This window comes from Meriones unguiculatus, chromosome 16 (assembly GCF_030254825.1).
Source record: "Meriones unguiculatus strain TT.TT164.6M chromosome 16, Bangor_MerUng_6.1, whole genome shotgun sequence".
NCBI classification, from domain to species: Eukaryota; Metazoa; Chordata; class Mammalia; order Rodentia; family Muridae; genus Meriones; species Meriones unguiculatus.
The window spans coordinates 56,069,550-56,082,270 of record NC_083363.1 but is presented as its reverse complement, the minus strand read 5'-3'; the positions used below and the strand labels follow the sequence as shown (position 1 = coordinate 56,082,270).

Here is a 12,721-nt window from a genome sequence, read left to right as displayed (position 1 = left end):
TGTTTGATGAAGTCAGATAATCCACCGAAGTTCCACTACTTTTTAAAAATGGTTGGGCTAGCCAGCGGTACCTAGGGTCCAGTAATCTTAATGACTTTGGCTTTGAGTTTTCGCAAAGGCTGTAAATGCACTAAGTTTCCTGCTTTCTGTGCAAAACACAACTTTACATACACAAATACATACTTCAACCCTACTCCATCCCTTACTGACCTCTACAGATTCTGACATAGGAGCCTGTTGAATATTCACAGAGGGTTGAAGTAAGTTGGGCGTGAAGGTAATAATCCTTTCAGTGGAAAGGGGAGACAGCATAAATGCACTTGGCTTCTCCTTATGTGGAGCACAGCGTTGTCCAGGTTTTCCCTGTGCTCTCCGGAGCTGGCCTGGTAACCGGACAGGTCGGGCTAGTAGAGACAGCCCTTGGGGCGTGCTCAATTGTCTAATGCTCCACAGGGGACCTTTTCTGCCCACGTCACGGGCCGCACCGACTCTGTCCTCGCTGTGAATCGTGGGTGCTGGGAGAAGCAGCAGAAGCCGTTGGGGGGCCGGCAGCGCGGTGGGAGGCGGGCGCCGGGGCCGGGCCCCCCACCCGCGTGCCGGCGGCCGCTCCCGCGCCTGCCCTTGTTTGGCCCTGCGGCCGGGGAGGGGGGGGCGGGGGCGGTGCCGTCCGCGTCAGCGGCGCCCGCGGTGACGGCGACGTGCGGCCCGCGCCACTGCTGCCCGCGGACGCGCGCGGACCCCCGTCGCTCATGGCCCAGGCGAAGATCAGCGCCAAGGCCCACGAGGGCCGCTTCTGCCGCTCGTCGTCCATGGCGGACCGCTCCAGCCGCCTGCTGGAGAGCCTGGACCAGCTGGAGCTCAGGTGAGGGCGGCGCGGCGTGGGGGGGCGCGCTCCGGGGCATCCCTCCCTCGGTCCCGGGAGCACCAGACCCGGGAGCGCGGCCTGCAGAACTTCCAGAACCTTCGGCGTGCTCCCCCACAACCCTTAACTTTCTTGGTTCCAGTAATGCTGGGGGAGGGGGCGAAGGCAGCGGTTTAGTGTGCCCCCCACACGCTGTAGGAAGTTTCTTTGCCCCAAACCACTTCCCAGTAACACAGGGGTAACGGGGAGACTCAGGGCTGTCCCTCCCGTGTCCAGCCACAGCTACACTCCTGAGGGGCAGGCAGTGCTGGATACCGTCCTTCATTCCCCCAACCACGTGCGACGCCCTCCGCAGTCCCTCGGTATTTGTTGTTGTGCGCTTAGAAGACACTGGCGTTTGGAAGGGACAGGTCGCAGGCCTGAAAACAGGGAAGGCAGGAGTCACACTCTGCCTGATTCTAGCGCGGGGGCAGCCTTGTAGTACGATTTCTAAATCTTGAATACCAGCAAATGCTGCGAGTACTTTGTCGCCTGTCACAGTGGGAGACCTTATGTACTCCGGCGGAAACGCTAGAGTCTCCAAAGTTGCACAAGTTTTGATTGTGTGCAGGTGCTGTTCCATGAAAATCTTATCAAGTCGCCCCCGATTCTCCTGAGCCAGCGAACACTTTGTTCTTTGGTTTTCTCCAGGTTCCGCCTAAGCAAAGAACATGAGCCCAAATCTTAAGAGCCTTGAGTGTCTCTGTCTCCCTCCATTCATCCCCAAACACGCGGAAGTATGTTTGCACAGAAAAACACAAGCAGTATTGGGTACAAGCGAGGCACTCATTATTATTAGGACAAAAGAACCAGAAGGTGAGAAAAATTTCGCAGTCTCCTGTGTAGCTACCAGTCCCTAAGCTGGAAGGAGAAAAAGGGACCTCTGAGGGGAAGGGAGTCCTTCCCTCCATGAAGTAGGCTCTGAACTTTCACCTTGTATTCTCAACTGCTCCGATTTTTAACCCCCTGACAGGGCTCAGGAAATTGTTATTCTTCCTCAAGCTGAGTCATTGTCCTGAAACCTGAAGGAAGGCCTCCAGTGAGCTGGGTCCTCCCTCCCTCCCCTCCTAAGGGCCTTTTGAAAGTCTGGGGCTTGAGTGGTGTTTCAGATTAATGTCTGACTAATGCCAAAGGGACTCTGACTAAGGGCACATAAGCGACTAAATTAACAGTTACTTAATTAACAGTTGTGCTGGTGGGGAGGGTTTGAATAGCGTGTGTTTAATGGTTCAAGGCCTCTACCAGTAAAGCTATAGATTTTTCTAAGTTTTTTCTCTTCCTTAAAATGTGATGCACACTCAGAACTAAGTGTGTCAGAAGGAACGAAAAATACATGGATTCTGTTAACAGTGAAAGTCACTGTTCCCTCAGGAAGCTGAAACCACACCAAAGGCCTTCATGTCCTGGAGGGTGAACTGACCTCTGGGATGACTGAAACCCTTTGAAATGTTCAGCCCTCTTTTACAAAGTGTTAAAAGCTTATAACATTAGCTACGCTACCTTACAGAACAAAATATATTTTTTACTACATCTCCCCTTCCTCTAAAGAGAAGGGCTTCCTCTAAAGAGATGATTCATGATCAGTTCTGTGGGGATTCTGCCCTTGTCAGGGCTGGATGGATACCTTACTTATTATTATTATTTTTTTTAGGGATTATTCTAGTCTACAAATAATGCCTGTTAGCATCCGTCTGCACGCCAGGCCTCATGCCTCTTTGGGAGTTACCATTATCTGTATTCGACAGATGAGAGTTGAAGCTCAGATAATAATACACAACGTGCTTCAAGTTGCAGTCAAGAGCAGGGGACTTCACCTTAGAACCCAGAAAGACCGGCTGCTCAGTCCTATACCACGCGGCCTAGTATTGAATATCGCTTTTCAAACTGTCCAGTTGACATATGAACAAACATGATTTTACTGAAAGAGCAGAAAATCAATTTAGCATTAATTCAGTAAATACTGAAGACCTAGTGGGTGATAAAGAAACTGTTCAAGGGCTGGGTTATAGAGATTGGCAGAGAGGATGAGGGTTGGCCTGGGAGACTGGTTGTTCACACATTTCCCAAAACTGATGGCATAGTGAGGTGCTCCTCTCCAGTTCTTGTAGCCAGGAAATGACGTTGCCAGCAGGGGCCAGGGAAATGAGCCATTCCCCTGCTTTGGTTTCTTAGGATGTGCCAGTGTTCCAAGACTCACAAAGCAACTTGACACCATATTTAATTTGGAGTAACAGCCTGTAATTTAAAAGAACTCCTTTCATATACACTGTAATTTGAATCTTATAAACCCCTTGAGAGAGGAGAGCATTTTATCTTTAGGCAGCGGAGCCCCGGGCTGTGATGGAACTCAGTCGGCAGGATGTTTGTCTAGCATGTCCAGAACCCTAGGCCTCATCTCTGGCTTCAGAAAGCCAATGTGGTGGTACATGCCGGTATCCAAATCCTAGAGACAAGAGGAGCAGAAGTTCAAAGTCATCCTGGGCTATGCTATGTAGTGAGTTCTAGGCCAGCCTGCAATACCTGAGACCCTATTGGGGCGAGGGAGGGACTGAGGGACCAGGTGCGTTGCCTTAGGTGAATGTACTGGTGAGTGGTTCCGAGCCCTGACAGTGAATGAAAAGCAGCATTTTGGTGACTGGGAAAACCAGTTCCTGACAATCTCAGGAATTGCAGCGGGTGCCAGGGTCTCACGTGGAGCCTGGTCTGTGAGTTTAAGAACTTGTTTTGGGAAAGATTCCTGCCACATAAACCCAGAGAGATGAGCGGTTGCCGTTCCCCTGTTGATGAAAGCACGCGTTTTTATTGTTAACAGATGAGCTTGTGTTCATGGCAGTAAGTGCAGAATAACCACTGTGAAACCAGTGCGCACTGACTTCATACATGACTCATGCTGAATTTCTCAGCCTGTGCTGTCAGTCAGTGAGTTAAACTCTGCCCCTGCTTTGCTTTGTTTAGTCACGGCCAACGTCTCTTTATCACTGGTGACTCGGTGCGCAGCCCTAGCTCCTCACTCAGCACATGGGTGCAGGCCCCAGACTTTTCAGTTCTGTGAGCTGCTGTTTAGGGACAACTGTCTGCACCTGCCCTCCTCCTCCTCGCACTTTGCCCCTTCCACCGCCACAGCAGGCTCATGAGATGCTTGAGGCCTGGGGAGCAGGTGAGGGGACTCCAGTTTTATGCTTAGGAAAATTCTTACTGCAATGTCTTTGGCAAAACCGGCTAAGGGTTTTCTAGAAGCTCTGCCCAGTCAACTGTGTTCTGAGGACGTGTTCTTCCCCACTATGGACATGTAATGCATGGAATTGTTCCTGGGACCCCAGTCCTCACAGAACTGCCCCTTGCCAACAAGAGAAAAGCTGTCACATAGGCTGTGTGTTTATATATGTCTATCCCAGCTTCTTAAGAGATGAATAGAAAGGGAGGCAGGCAGTATTTATTGAAGGTGCAGTCACTGATCTCGAGTTAATGGAAAAGCTACATAGACCGAATTCTGCAAACTAAGTTTAACTACAGCACTAGCTGATGAACAGTGCAAATATAATTTAAACAAGCTAAATAAGGAGAAATCCTGGCTTAGTACACATGATGCCCTAGGTTCTAGCCCCAGCACTGATAAAGCAGGCATGGTGTCTATGTCTGTAATACCAGCACTCAGGAGGTGGGAGCCGGAGGATCAGAAGTTCAAGTGTGTTCCAAGCTAGCCTATCTCAGAAAGAAGGGGGTGGGGTAGAGGGGAGTAAAACAAATGAACAGTGCTGTCCTGGCTAGTTGTAAAGTATGCTTGACACAAGCTAGAGCCATTTGGGAAGAGGGACTCTCAAGAATGCCTTATAAGATCAAGCTGTAAGCAAGAACGCCATTAGAGCAGTGGTTCTCGGCATTCCTGATGCTGCGCCTTTTAACACGGTTCCTCATGTTGTGGTGACCCCCAGCCATAAAACCAACTAATTTTGCTAATGTTATGAATGACCCCTGTGAAAGGGTTGTTTGATCCCCAAAGGGGTCATGACCCACAGGTTTAGAATGGCTGCTCTAGGGCTTTTAGTGATTCCTGTAAAAGAAACCACCCCACTGCCACTCCTGGGTTCTGTAGGATGGCAGGCTGAGCAAGCCATGAGGGAGCAAGCCGTGAGGAACATTCCTTGTGGCCTCTGCATCAGCTCCTGCTTCCAGGCTCTTGCCCTGCTTGAGCACCCAGACTGCCTTCAGTGATGAACTATGATCAGCAAAATACAGCCTTTTCTCCCCAGGTCACTTTTGATGACAGCGATTTATCACAGCAGTAGAAACCCTGACTAAGACTGAGGGCCACAGGAGGTAATAATCTCCTTCAGGGAAACAAGGGGGGAAGCTGTGAACAGTCCCTGCCTGAGGGAAACAATTTTCTAAAAGATCCTAAGTATCAGGAAGAATGTCGTAGGAAGAAAGCACAGCAAATGAAAGGCCCATGATAAATGTATAAATATATAATAAATATGTATAGATATATACATAAATATATAAATATGTAAATATATTTATATTATGTAGATATAGATATGTATAAGTATATGTATATATATTGTTCTGGCATCTTCTATGTATAAATAACTCTTTCAGAACTTGCCCCCCAAATCAATCAGTCTCTTTCTCTGTTGAAGATCAAACTCAAGGCTTTACAAATGTCAGCACATTCTATGTGGCAAAGGCTACATCCCTATCTCAAAGTAGCTTTTCTGTACAGATAAGAGGTGTTTTCCCCTTAGGATGTTTCCTTCTTAATCTGTTTTATTCACTCCACAGACTCGCAGCCATTACTGATTACTGTAAACGAACCCTTTTTAGAACAACATTCAAGTGTTAGAACGTAATCTGGTCTTTGAGCATCTGTGCATCATTTCTCTAAACACTGGAGTCATAATTAGAGTTTCTAATTATAACCATTTCATATCGGTGCCAGCTGGGCCTCTTTCTTACCTCCTGGGCTCCTTTATCTGCGGGAGGACACTCCTGCAGAACAATGGTTCTGGGAGAGGCCTGCTGGTCTACCGGTGCTTTGTTTGTTTTCAGCCAGATTTGCACACACAATCCTTGCCTGCTTCTGCTGGCTCTTAGAGACAGCAGTAGGGGTCACACCTAAGAGCTACTTTGCGCTATTTTGGGGTTTGACAGGTGGGTGACATGTGGATAGAAGGAGAGTGGGAGGTCACCGGATTGAGGAGTGCTAATAAAAGGTTGGTGAAATTGTTCTTTCCCTGGCCGATTCCACTGGTGATCTGGGTTAGAATGCCTGCCCGTGGCCTCAGGTTCTGGGGTTATCTGTCACTGTTTCTCTACAAAAGCTGGAAATGTGGTCACTGTAATGTGTAAGAAACGTGACCTGGAAACAGAATTTTTTTATCTATGTGAGATGTTTTGCTTTTCATGATTCAACAGCCTAGTTTTGTACATGCAATGTGTGTGTGTGTGTGCGCGCGTTATGGAAGTAGTGAATGAAGTGTTCTATGATATAATCAGTTTTTTTACATATTTATTTATTTATTTAACATGTATGAGTGCTCTGTTTTTACACACACCAGAAAGAGGAAATCAGATTCCATTACAGATGGTTGTGAGCCACCATGTGGGTGCTGGGAAACTGAACTCAGAACCTCTGGAAGAGCAATCAGTGTTCTTAACCACTGAACCATTTCACCAGGCCCATACTCAGATTTTATACCAAAGTCTCAAAGAGACTTTCCCTTTAAATTTGGGAAAAAGCAAAAAACCCATCTCTGCCACTGTCTAGAACAGAACCAAAAGACATCAGTCAACACTACAAAGAAAAAGCAATTGGATTAAAAAGAGACAGAATTGTTTTTTTCCAGATAGTATGATCATCACCTTAGAAGAAATGATTGAAGTGATAGTTCAACCACTAAAATTTAATGCAATCAATGTTGTCAGTTCTAAGCTGAGCCTAAAAACCCAGCATGTCTCAAGCTACTAATAATTGAGTAGAAATGTAATTAAAATTATCTGCAAAAATATCCACAAGGTTTCTAGAACAGTCAGCAACCCATAAGGCTACTATGAAGAATATTTCAAAGCTGATAAAGAATACATAAAACAGAAGTAAATGAAGAGATTTAAATTAAATTACATTGTAAAAAAGGATGTCAAATTTCACCCATTTTTTTTAAAGAGAAATGAAATGCATACATTTTATATGAAGGAATAAAAGCATATACATATCTACACTTTCTTTACAGAAGACTGTGGCGGAGGCTGTTCTACCAATTATTGCATGGTAAAAAGGCTATCCTGCTGTAGAATGTGTGGGTGAGGGCAGCATGTGTACCGAGTGACTGGAGAGATTTCAGACATGCACTTCATATAGTTAACACAGGATTTGGTGCAAAGAATTTTAAGGAAAATGGCTGTTTGGTTATTGCCTAATGCCAGAGTGTATTCTAGTGGACTAAAGAAACAACTACCAGAAAGGTAAAGTTATAATAGAATATGAGACAATATTATGACCAGAATGTGAGAAAAGCAGTTAAAACCTCAAAAGGATAAGCTACAAGGCAAAGCCATGATCAATTTGGGCCTCTTCCTATTGTTTGGAAATCAGAGGCAGGAAGGTCGGCCTATGTTATGTTGTGAAACCCTGTCCCTAAAATAAAATAAAATATAAAATAAAAAAGGGAACTGAGAGATGGCTCAGTGGTGAAGAGCACTGGCTGCTATTGTAGAGGATCGGGTTTGGCTCCCAGCACTAATAACCAGGGACTCAAAGCCCTCTTCTGTCCCCTGCGGTCACATATGTAATGCACTTACCTGCAAGCAGCCACAGCACTCAGGCACATACAGTAACTATTTTCAGTCTTTAATAAAGTACATCCAGGCTCCTTCCTTGCTCGGCTAATATGCTCAGGTGACCCCAGGGGCTGGGCTGCAGCAGAGCACAGGGCACCCGGGGTAATAGAGTTAGTATGAGTTTATCTCGGGGTCAGGGGCTCTGTTCAGTGAGGGCCATCCTGAAGAAAGCTCCCGGGACACGATTGTCCTGTCTGGCCAGTAAGGAGTTACTGTGATGAGAATGTAGAAGTGAGCATGAGTGGCCAGTGGTGAGAATGAAGAGAGTCAGACGATCTACACATGATGCACAGCGCAGCACGGATGCCCCAGAACTGGCTCTGAAGAGTGCGTTGGAGAGAGAGAGAAGCAGATACAAAATCAAAATGCAAATGTACAGATACAGATTTTTAATGAACAAGTGCACGTAGATGAACACGGACTCCACCCTTGCCCTGCGCAGGAAAGGAAATAGCTCAGCAAACAGGGGCGGGAGGGAGAGGCTCATGCTTGCTGTCCAACCACTGAGTCAGGAGGATTGCTGCGAGTTCTAGGCCTGCCTGTCACAAAACAAAAACAACCCTGGAAGAATTTTTTTTTTAAGTAATGGCTTTTATTATTTTTATTTTATTTATATTTATATTTATTATTATTATCATCATCATCATCATTATTTATTTTTCAGAGATAGGGTTTCTCTCTGTAGCCCTGTCTGGCCTGGAATTCACTCTGTCGATCGGGCTGGTGGAAAAATCAGAGAGATTTAAGTCTCCTCACCCGGCAACTAAGTAATGCACTTTTGAAAAGCTTTCTTACTGTCCTTTAGACTGGAGCTGACTTAGAAGGCAGCTGAGGAAAACTAATCGGCTGGACACTGTCCCTCTACTGACTGTTTTGTTTGCCGATTCACACAGGGTGGAAGCTTTGAGAGACGCCGCTACTGCTGTTGAACAAGAGAAAGAAATCCTTCTGGAGATGATCCACAGTATCCAGAACAGCCAGGACATGAGGCAGATCAGTGATGGTGAGAGCTGTTGGCAGAGGGGCGCCGTGCACGGCCAGGGAGCCCGTGAGGCTTTGGGTGTGCCCACCCCGTTTCGGCATCAGGGGCAGCTGGGGCACAGCTGCGCCTGTCCATCTGCGGCCGGTGGTCATTGTTGGCGTGTGCGCTCCCCCTCCCCCCCCCCCGCCACGCTGGCGAAAGCTCTGTCATCTGAGGAGTAGGCTAGCCCTGGGAGGAATGGGTCCCTGAGGGCCGAGGACTAGAGAGCCGCGGAGATGAGCAGCTGAACTCACTCCCCCAAAACTGTCCATCCACTGTGGGTCCTGCCTAGCCTTCACTCGGCAAAAGATCAGTGAATTGGGGAGTTCCGGAGCTGGAAGAGCGAGGAGCTGTGGTCGGTTGTGTGTAAATCTTGAAATGTTAGCACAGCTCATGGCCCACCACAGCTTCCAGTGGCTGGCAAAGGTCCCAGTCAGGGCCAGTTTGAGTATATCTGCCGGGGAGGGGGGGTGGCCCAGGCTTTCTGAGGAGCCCGCTGGCCTCCTCTGTCACTGTTGGTGGTGTGGTCCGGCAGACCCGCACAGGTGCAGCATGGAGCCTCCATGGCCCGGATCCCTAGCCATCCGTCTAGCTAAGCTCGGCTTGCTCTCAGCCGATTTCCTTCCCGGTTGCAGGTGCCTGTGCCGTGTGTGGGCATACAGACTGGGGTTGATAGCTGGTGAGACAGCCGAGGCCTCCAGGGAAAGGCATTCTCCGTAACCCAACACTTTCTTAGTTGTTCTTATATGCTCTAGTATGTTTGTCTTTACCTTAAAAAACAAACAAACACGCAAAAACCTCACAGAAGTACCTGTAGAAAATGAAGGTAGCCTCAAGTGCATGCCTTGGCGTTGCTGGTGTGGTAAGCTTCTGTCTCATACTGACCGATGTTTTGTGCTTAGGAGAAAGAGAAGAATTAAACCTGACCGCAAACCGTCTGATGGGGCGAACCCTCACTGTTGAGGTCTCCGTGGAAACGATTCGAAACGCCCAGCAGGAGGAATCCTTAAAGCACGCCACAAAGATTATAGACGAGGTGGTCAGTAAGTTCCTGGATGACCTAGGAAATGCCAAGAGTCACCTAATGTCACTCTATAGCGCGTGCTCATCTGAGGTGCCGGCTGGGCCGGTTGACCAAAAGTTCCAATCCATAGTAATCGGCTGCGCTCTGGAAGACCAGAAGAAAATCAAGAGGCGGTTAGAGACTCTCCTGAGGAACATTGACAACTCTGACAAGGCCATCAAACTGTTAGAGCACTCTAAAGGAGCTGGCTCCAAAACTCTGCAAACCACCGACGGCAAATTCAACTAGTCTTCGGATCCAGGGGCCCTTACGAAAGGAAAACAATTTAAAATCCCTAGGTCTGTATGTTAGGCATGACCACTTACCTGATACTGATAATTATTTCAGATGAGGAAGTACTCCAGTGTCTACAGATACACAATAAAACTAGAAGTATTTCAGTCACCTGCTTTGAAGTTTCGGACAGTAGTCCTGTCTTGAACTGGGCTCCAGCACTGTGTATTTACCTTCTGAAGATGCATACAGAGTGTGTGGGGGACATTTTAAAAAGGGGCAAAAGTACCACTGCTTTTTCCTTGACCTCAGCACAGATGCACCCAGCCCCGGAGCCGTGCGCTCACACCACACAGTGTGAACAGAGCACCCAGCCCCGGAGCAGTGAGCTCACACCACACAGTGTGCCTAGAAGGATAAAAGGAAACACATCAGAACTCCATCCTGCATGTTCTCCGTTTGGGGGGATCTGTTTCTTTACGCATCTCATGACCTATTTTTAGGTGTGTGGAAGCATGACAGATGTGAAGAAGCCGCCCTCACATTACCACTGTGAGGCTCCGCACGCACCTGGCTGCAGGAGCCTCCCTCCAGGGACGGGCCGACTGCCTTCTTTACGTCCTGCCTTGAAATCACGTGTGCAGCCCACGGTGTGCTTAGCCAGTCACGTCTCCCGTGGACAGTTGGTGGTTTCGACTTGCTATGACTACAAGATCTCTGTCCACAGAGCTTTATTCTGTTCTTGGTCCTCTGTGTAAAATTCCATCGATGGGTTCATGGCCCTGAAACATGTTTCTAAGTTTTTGTAAGTTGTATCAGTTTGTACTGTCTTCAGTAATTAAAAGAATCCATTTCACCCAGCTCACTAGTGTCGGGCGTTATTTTTCTACCGTTAGAAGCAAAGCCCATTATCTCATTTCCTAAGAAGCCTGTCGGCATGGTCATCTTCCCCTGACGAGGGAACACGTTCCGAGTAAGAGGAAATGCTGCTGGTGGTGCACTAACTCCTCAGCTGCTCTGAAAGGAACCACCCCAAACTCAGTTTTTATCAGGGTGCAGACTTTTTCAGACAATGGTCCCCTTGGATCATCATCTCGGCACTGACATTACTGAGCAGAGCTTCCTGTACTGAAATGCTAGGCTAGTCTCCGTAGAATGCAGTCACCCCCTGCGGCAAAGCTCTCTGCCAGCAGACTTGATGCCTGTCACAGGCTCGCTGTTAAGGTATTTTCTGGTTCTTCACCAGTGGTTCTCAAATGTCAGCCCCACTGCTTCCATCCCCATTCGCTCACTCTTTATCCATTCAGAATGTCTATCATGAATTCTGGCTATCTCCATGGCCTTCACATTCTTTGCATTCTGTCTTTCTCATGTGTTATAGTGTGTGTGGTGTGTGTGTGTGCACGAGCGTGTTTGTGCGTGCACTCATACCCACAGAGACCAGAAGAGGCAGGGATGACGGCTGAGAGAGAGTTGGACTCTGCTCCTCTCCAAGAGCAGCAGTGTTCTCAGCCTCCGAGCCAGCCCCGCTCAGCCCCCATTCTCAGTTTTCACAACGGGATGGTTTTGGATGGTCACTGATTTCCTCTCACAGACGAGACCATGGCCACCACCTCCAGTCCTCTTAGGTTACAGATCTGCAGTGCCTCCGGCTTCTGCACACCCTTCTGAGTATGTTTTCTCTGTCTCAGCCTCATGTGACACACATACAGAGACAGCCCTTCCACCATCCCTGTTAGTTCTGCTTCCCAGGACTCACCTCTGCACTAGCTCTGTGAAGCTGCTTTCTGCCTTTACCTTTAAAGGCAGGATCTGTAGTGTGGTAGCCAGCAGGACCTACCGAGGAGCTGGAAGCAGCCTACTCAGATTCACTGACTAAGGCAGAGTGGTCTTTAGGCTTCTGCGTCCATGATTGTCAAGCAGGAGCAGGGAAGGCTCAGGCCACAATGTAGACTGTTGTACAGTAGAAATGTGTGCCACAAGTCCCAGCCTGAGTGTCAGAGCAACAGAGGGGAATCCTTGCTCAGCCACAGCAGGAGTCCTAGAGGACTCAGGAAGCAAAGGCTGGGGCTCCCCGAAGGCCTGACCCCATGGGAGGGGGGAGGGAGGATGGGATGGCATGAGCCAGCCACAGGTTTTACACTAGAGTTGCTAAGGAAATATTAACAAACACCCTCCCCAACCCCAGAAGGTTTTGTGAGTATTGTGCACAGGGACACAAAGTACAGAATGGAATTCAGTATAGGACCTCATCGGAGTGCTTAGACCTCACCCTAAATAAGTGATCAACCCAGGAGTGGTGGTGCAGGCCTTTAATCTCAGCGTTTGGGATCTCAACACTTGGGAGGCAAAAATGCAGACCTCTGAGTTCAAGTTCAAACTCGCCCTGGTCTACAGAACAAGTTCCAAGCTAGTCAGGGCCACATAATGAGGCCTGTCTTAAAAAGAGAGAAGTGATCAACTCTTGCAGAGCTCCATTTTATTTCATTTTAAAAATTATTTTATGGTAGCATTTTGCTGGAATGTAGGCTTGTGTCTTCGGGGAGCACTAGATCCCCTAGGACTAACAGCTGTGTGCCACCATGTGGGGTCTGGGAATTGAACCAGCGAGAGAAGGCAGTGTGCTTAACCAATGAGCCATCTCTCTAAGCTCATGTTCCACTTT

General features: G+C 48.0%; 1 protein-coding gene across 1 annotated transcript; it reads left to right on the top strand.

Moving 5' to 3' along the window:
- The first annotated feature begins 601 nt into the window (after window positions 1-601).
- Bag2 (BAG cochaperone 2) lies at window positions 602-10,916 on the top strand. The gene is made up of 3 exons (XM_021659785.2): window positions 602-862; window positions 8,632-8,741; window positions 9,662-10,916. The coding sequence occupies exons 1-3, from the start codon at window positions 750-752 to the stop codon at window positions 10,069-10,071; spliced, it is 633 nt and encodes a 210-aa protein (XP_021515460.1). The 5' UTR covers window positions 602-749; the 3' UTR covers window positions 10,072-10,916.
- Window positions 10,917-12,721: the final 1,805 nt, after the last annotated feature.